The sequence below is a fragment of the Galeopterus variegatus genome, unplaced genomic scaffold, assembly GCF_000696425.1.
Source record: "Galeopterus variegatus unplaced genomic scaffold, G_variegatus-3.0.2 Scaffold2590, whole genome shotgun sequence".
Taxonomy (NCBI): domain Eukaryota; kingdom Metazoa; phylum Chordata; class Mammalia; order Dermoptera; family Cynocephalidae; genus Galeopterus; species Galeopterus variegatus.
Window position 1 is genome coordinate 72,077 of NW_007728701.1, and position 6,928 is coordinate 79,004.

The window sequence follows — 6,928 nt, forward strand, 5'->3', positions numbered from 1 at the left end:
TTTCTCCCTTCCTTCCTTTCTTTCTCTCCTTTCCTGCCCCCTTTTTTGGGGGGGGGCTTTCTGTTCTATAGAATAGGAAATTTTCTAGTTCATATTCTCAATCATTGAATTGATTTCATCTCAGTCATTTTATGTACTGTCTGTTCGGTCTCTCCAATAAATTTTTTTCTTGGCCATCATATTTTTAACTCCAAGAAGTCTTTCTTATTTGCTGATTTTTTTTCTTTTTCAATGCAGCCAGAACTTATGGTGATGGTTGCACAATCCTATGAATATATCTTTAAAAATTGAATTCTAGGGCCGGCCCGGTGGCGCACTGGATAGTGCGCCGCTTGGGAAGCGCGGCGGCGCTCCCACCCGAGGGTTCGGATCCCACATACAGACCGGTTCCCGCTCACTGGCTGAGCGAGGCGCAGGAGCAATGCCGGGGGTTGCAATCCCGTTGCCGGTCCCTGGTCCGGTACGGGGGCAACACTGAGGGTTGCGATCCGTTGCCGGACACGGAAAAAGACAAAAAGACCAAAAAAAAAAAAAAATTGAATTCTGGGGCCGGCCCGGTGGCGCACTGGATAGTGCGCCGCTTGGGAAGCGCGGCGGCGCTCCCACCCGAGGGTTCGGATCCCACATACAGACCGGTTCCCGCTCACTGGCTGAGCGAGGCGCAGGAGCAATGCCGGGGGTTGCAATCCCGTTGCCGGTCCCTGGTCCGGTACGGGGGCAACACTGAGGGTTGCGATCCGTTGCCGGACACGGAAAAAGACAAAAAGACCAAAAAAAAAAAAAAAAAAAAAAATTGAATTCTACACCCTTTAAATGGTTGAATTATATGGTATATGAGTTATATCTCAGTAAAGCTGTTAAAAGCACACAAACTTTCTGCAATTTCTGTTTCAGTACTACTGCCAGAGTGCAGCAGAGACTGATAGGATTTATGCGTCCTGAAAATGGAAATACCCAGCAAATGCAACAGGAGCTGCAGAGGAAGTTTCATGGTAAATTATTGCTTCTCATCAGTTAAATGTACATACCTCCAGAAAAGAGTTTTGTTACTTGAATAGAAAACAATGGACTTCTCTTAGTAAGATCTAGTTTCTCTGATAACACAAATGTTTCTTATTAAAATATTATCAGTGAGATTGGAAAAGTGGGACAATATGGATATCATGTATTTCTGTGATTCTTTTAGCCCATACATTTTTTTCTCTTCCTCCATCAGAAAACACGATGCACACCTTTTTCTTTATGATTTTTTTGGTATTGTTGTGAAATATGTGCACCATAAAATTTACCGTTTTAACTATTTTTAAGTGTACAGTCTAATGGCTGGCATTCAGTATATTCACATTGTTGTGCGAACATCACCAACATCTATCTCCAGAACTTTTTTTATCTTCCCAAAGCAAAACTCTGTACCCATGAAACAGTAACTCCCCTACCTCTGGCAGTCACCATTATACTTTCTATTTCTGTAAATTTGTCTACTCTGGGTTCCTCTTATAAGTGGAATCATACAGTATTTTCATTTTGCGACTGGCTTCTTTTATTTAGCATAATGTCTTCAAAGTTCATCTGTGTTGTATTTTGTGTCAGAATTTTCTTATGAATACATTCCATTGTCACACTTTGTTTATCTGTTCACTCATCGATAGACACTGGATTGCTTCCACCTTTTGACTATTGTGAATAATGCTGTTGTGAATGTGGGTGTGCAAATATAAATTCAAGTCCTTGATTTTAGTTCTTTTGGGTGTATACCCAGAAGTGGAATTGCTGGATCATATAGTAATAATACTATTGATTTTTTTAAGAACTGCCATGTTTTTTCCTTTTTTATTGTATCCTACTTCCTATTTAAGGGGTGGGAGAAAAGCTGTCATGACTGAGTGAGTTGATTTCATGACCCGCCAATGCAGATAGATTAATCCAGAGTTTGAGAAACTAAGTTCTAGAGAAACTTGACTTTGTATTCCAGGAGACCTTCTTTAAGGGTATTTATTGCATATTGTTTTAGTTGCAAACACTAGAAATAATCTAACTGTTCCTCAGGTGCAAAATGGCCCAAATTGTGGTATATTTATATGATGGAACACTCAGCAATGAAGACAAGTGTACATTTGTTCCTCAGTATCCATGGAGGATTGGTTCCAGGACACACACACACACACACACCCAACAGATATCAAAATTCTGAGATGCTGGAGTCCCTTATATAAAATGACATAGTCCTTGCATATTACCTGTACATATCCTCCCGTATACTTTGAATTATCTCTAGATTACTAATACCTAACACAATGTAAGTGCTATGTAAATAGTTATTATACTGTATTTTTAAATTTTTATTATTTTTATTGTATTTATTTTTTATTAGTTTTGATTTTTAATATTTTCTATCCATGGCTGCTTGAATTCTTGCATGGGGAACCTGTGGATACAGAGGGCCAATGGTACTAGATTTATATTCATCAGTATGGGTAGCCTGCATACATATAACTGGGTGGAAAAAGCAATGGTTTAATTGTTAAAAACACAGAAATATTTTTATTAAGTGTACATACACAAACACACAGAAGCATATATATATATAGCGAAAGGATAAAAACTTGAATACAACAGCTCATGATCATGGTTGCCTATGATGGGGGCAGGGAGAACGATGGGGATTTCAGCCTTAAGTATAATTTTTATTTGAAATAAAGAAAACAAATTAAACTATATCATTTTATAAAACTATTGGTTGTGTTTTGTCATTAGAGGCTCAACTGAGTGAAAAGGTTTCACTTCAGGCAATACAGCAGTTGGTTCGAAAATCATACCAGGCTCTGGCTTTATGGAAACTTCTTTGTGAACATCAGTTTACTGTCATTGTAGGAGAACTTCAGAAGGTAGGATTTTTTTTTTTCTTTAAGATCATACTATTAATACTAAGTTTGTTTTCTTTGTATGAGTTTTCATCTTACACTTGGGTTTGGGAGGAGATTATTTTGGGAAGCATTTAGGTTATGATAAAAGTTAGTATGTTACAGGAAGATGCACAAAAGCATAGTAACTTCAGGAAATCATTTTGTCAAAGCCAAAAATTTTTACAGTATTTGATAACTTTATAGTGGTATGTTAATGAAATCTTTTTTTTTTTTTTAAATAATGGATTGTAACCTTTGTGCTACAGATTCCTTTGGGAATCTGATAAAAGCTATCCCTCTCCATCCTCAAAGAAATGCATATAGTCACATACACACACATTTTTGCATGTGTAATGTCAAGGGGTCCAACAACCTAAATTAAATACTTCTACTTAAAGAAAGATGTTTACCATTGTAGGATATGAATGGTTCATATTTCTCTTGGCGTCCTCATTTGAATGATAATTAGCATTCATCTAAGTGTTATTATATAGGACATTTGGTGGAAATATATTCCTGCCTTTTAATTGTGAACATTTCTAAAATATACATGAAAGTAGAACAAATACTGCAACTAACTCCCATGTACACCTATGTTCAGCATTTTCAAGATTTTACCAATTTTGTTTTAATCTATCCTCTTTTTTCTTTAATGAATTATTTAGAAGTAGATCGTAAGCGTCATTTTACTCATACATACTATATGCTACATATAGATGGTCCCTCCAACAAACGCTATTTAGACTTAGGATTTTTCAACTTTACAATGGTGCAAAAGCCATATGCATTCAGTAAGAAATGTACTTTAAGTAACCATACAACCATTCTGTTTTTCACTTTCAGTACAGCATTTAATAAATAACAGGAGATATTGAGCACTTTATTAAAGTACCTTTGTATTAGATGCTTTTGCCAAAGTGTAGGCTAATGTAAGTGTTCTGAGCATGTTTAGGGTAGGTTAGGTGTAATAAATGTATTTTCAACTTAGGTTATTTTCAACTTATGGTGGGTTTATTGGGACATAACCCTATTGAATGTCTAAGAGCATCTGTATTTAGAAATATGTATTTCTACAAAAAAATGGACATATCCTTGAATAACGGCCATTATTATACTTCCAATATTAACAGTAATTTTTTGGTAGCATCTAAAATAATAAAATTTCTGTGTCTTAAAAATGTGTTTTTATAGATTGGTTCATTCAGATTAGGATCTAAACAGTTGGTTCACTCATTGAATTTGCTGTTTCTCTTATATTTCTTTCAATCTGGAGCAGTCTTTTCCTCCCTCCCCCCTCCCCCCCCCTTGTTACTGCCTTGTAGGAATTGGGTCATCAGTCCTGTAGAACTTCCAACATTCTAAGGTTGTTTTTTACCCTCCTTGTAGTGAACTTGTTCTTCTATCTCCTGCTTTTTCTATAAAATTGGAAGTTAAGTCTATATAGGCTTACTTAATTTCAGGCCCACTTATTTAAGGAAGAATAGAATATTTCATAGGTATTTCATCAATGATTTGTTCATCAGACTACATTTATTAGGCATAAAAAGTTTGGTTGTCCTACTTTTAGTGATACTAAGATTGATTGCTGGATTCAGTTGTTAATCCTGCCATTGTAAAATTTTCCATCAGATTTTCATCCAGCTTTTATCATTCATTCATAGATAATCAATGGCCGAATAGGTTATTTCATTTAGGATTAAGAATAGTAATTTTCTAAATTTGTGGTTCGTTCCATGGTTATTTGCTGCAACTTTTTAAAAATATAATTTTCCCTTATCCTCTAGGACTATTTGATTATCCTGGAAAGCTTAAATCTTTGACCCTTAAGTACTGTTTTTCAAAGTTAGGAGATCTTTCAGTTCTTTCCATTAGTATCCAATGAGTAGCTGTTCCTTTTTGCTGGCAGTTTTGTTTCTTTTAAGCAAATACTTTTATTTTTCTTGTTAAAATTTAAGCTAATATGTTTAATTTTGAAAAATGTTTTCTTTTTTATGCCAGGTACAATAATGTTTTTGAGTTTTATTGAGTGATAAACATAACGTAACATGGGTAGGTTTTTAACCTATGTATCTTTTGTGATGTACCTGCAGAGCTTACTTCCTTGCATTAGCAATTTTGTGTTCAGGGAATGCAAATTAAGTATTTGTCCAAAAACTTAAACACAGTTCAAATATTTGAAATTTAGAATGAAGGAATAGCGGTCAAATCACTAAACAGTACTTTACTGAATATTTTAATGCTTTGAAACCCCATTTTAACAAGCAGATTTGTTCAAAATGCAAATCAAATTCCAATGTTAGAAAGCCTTCAATAATGGAATTCCAAATTATTTAGGAAAAATGAAATGTAAGCCCACGGTATTTTAATGTAGCCACATGATTGTTCTTTCCTGATTATATAAAGTGTAGTATGCTTTCTTTGTTGAATGATAGGTTCTATTAATATTTAGGATATTTTAAGTTATTAATGAAATTTTATTCTATGTGGAAATATATTGCTATACTTTTGACAGAAGAAAAGGATTTTTCTTTTATACTCCTAGGAATTTCAAGAGCAGTTGAAGATCACCACCTTTAAAGATCTGGTAATCAGGGACAAAGAACTCTCTGGGGCATTAATTGCTTCTCTTATCAACTGCTACATCAGAGATAATGCTGCTGTTGATGGCATTAGTTTACATTTACAGGATATCTGCCCACTTCTTTATAGCACTGATGATGCAGTATGTTCTAAGGTATGATGCTTTGCTACCTATTTCAGTGTTTCTTACAGGAAGTTTCATGGTATTATGAAAAGCACATTAGAATGGGAATCAGGAACTGTATTGTATTACTTAATATATGACCTCAAGTAGATCTCTTAATCTAGCCTCAGAATTCTCATCTAAGAAAGGGGTTGGAATACATGGTCTCTTAAAATACATGTGTACTCTTTTTAAGCTGTTCATAAAGAATCTTTGATAATATTTCTAGACCATATTTAAGAAGACAAAGATTAGAAATTAAGGGAAAAAAATCACTAAATTTAAAAATTAAAATTTAGCTATTAAGGAATTCATTTTTGTTCTTGGATATTAAGGAAAATCACTAAAACTTAAGTCTATAACAAATTAGAGTTAATGGGGCAATTTTTATTGATCCTTTCCTACAGGTGGAAAAATAAATAAAACAGTTTTGCATGGACTGCCTGCTGACCAGTAATGTATTGACTAGGCAAGAGAATTACTAGACAAAAGCTATCTTACTTAACATATTTGTGAGAGGAATTAATAATAGCTAGGATTTTTTGGTCAAAAACTTTTCTGCCTAAAATTAAGAAGTAAGTTTGTAGAGTTGTTTTCATTTTTAATGGTAATAAGCCACATATAAATTTAGACATAGAATAAATCTTATGTTTACAGCATCATCTGTCTGCTTGATTTTATATCTTAAGTTCTTTTCATCTCTTCTAGGCAAATGAGCTTCTCCAGCGTTCCCGACAAGTTCAAAATAAAACCGAAAAGGAAAGAATGTTAAGGGAATCATTAAAGGAGTATCAAAAAATAAGCAATCAAGTGGATCTTTCCAGTGTTTGTGCTCAGTATAGACAAGGTGAGAAACAAAATGTTCTTCATATCTTATACTTAACTCAGAAGACAAATTGCAGTGTGCGACTAAAGCAAGGTGAAGATGAAGTCCCTTTAAGGCAAATCTTCCTTCAGCGTTACTGGCCCTCCTGATATGACACAGGAAATTCATTCTTTGTGTTTCAGTATTTGATGACTACACTGACCTCTGCAGAATCTCTTTAAATCTTCAGATATGTGACGTTTTTACATTGGAGTTTCAGTTTTTGCTCAGTTATACTACTGTATGTATTAGATTGCTCTCTGGGTTACATTTATTTTTAAGATACTTAAAATTTTTTTTTTTTTTTTTTTTTTTTTTTTTTTTTTTTTTTTTTTTTTCCTGTCCGGCAACGGATCGCAACCCTCAGTGTTGCCCCCGTACCGGACCGGGGACCGGCAACGGGATCGCAAGCCTCGG

General features: G+C 34.6%; 1 protein-coding gene across 1 annotated transcript in view; it reads left to right on the forward strand.

Annotated features, from left to right (window-relative positions):
• The window catches only part of NUP155 (nucleoporin 155kDa), a 59,863-nt gene that overhangs the window by 36,205 nt on the left and 16,730 nt on the right, over positions 1–6,928 (forward strand). Inside the window, exons 21-24 of the mRNA XM_008582360.1 lie at positions 895–992; positions 2,755–2,885; positions 5,446–5,637; positions 6,355–6,493. Coding sequence (XP_008580582.1) covers positions 895–992; positions 2,755–2,885; positions 5,446–5,637; positions 6,355–6,493 — 560 coding nt within the window. The remainder of the gene's footprint in view (positions 1–894; positions 993–2,754; positions 2,886–5,445; positions 5,638–6,354; positions 6,494–6,928) is intronic.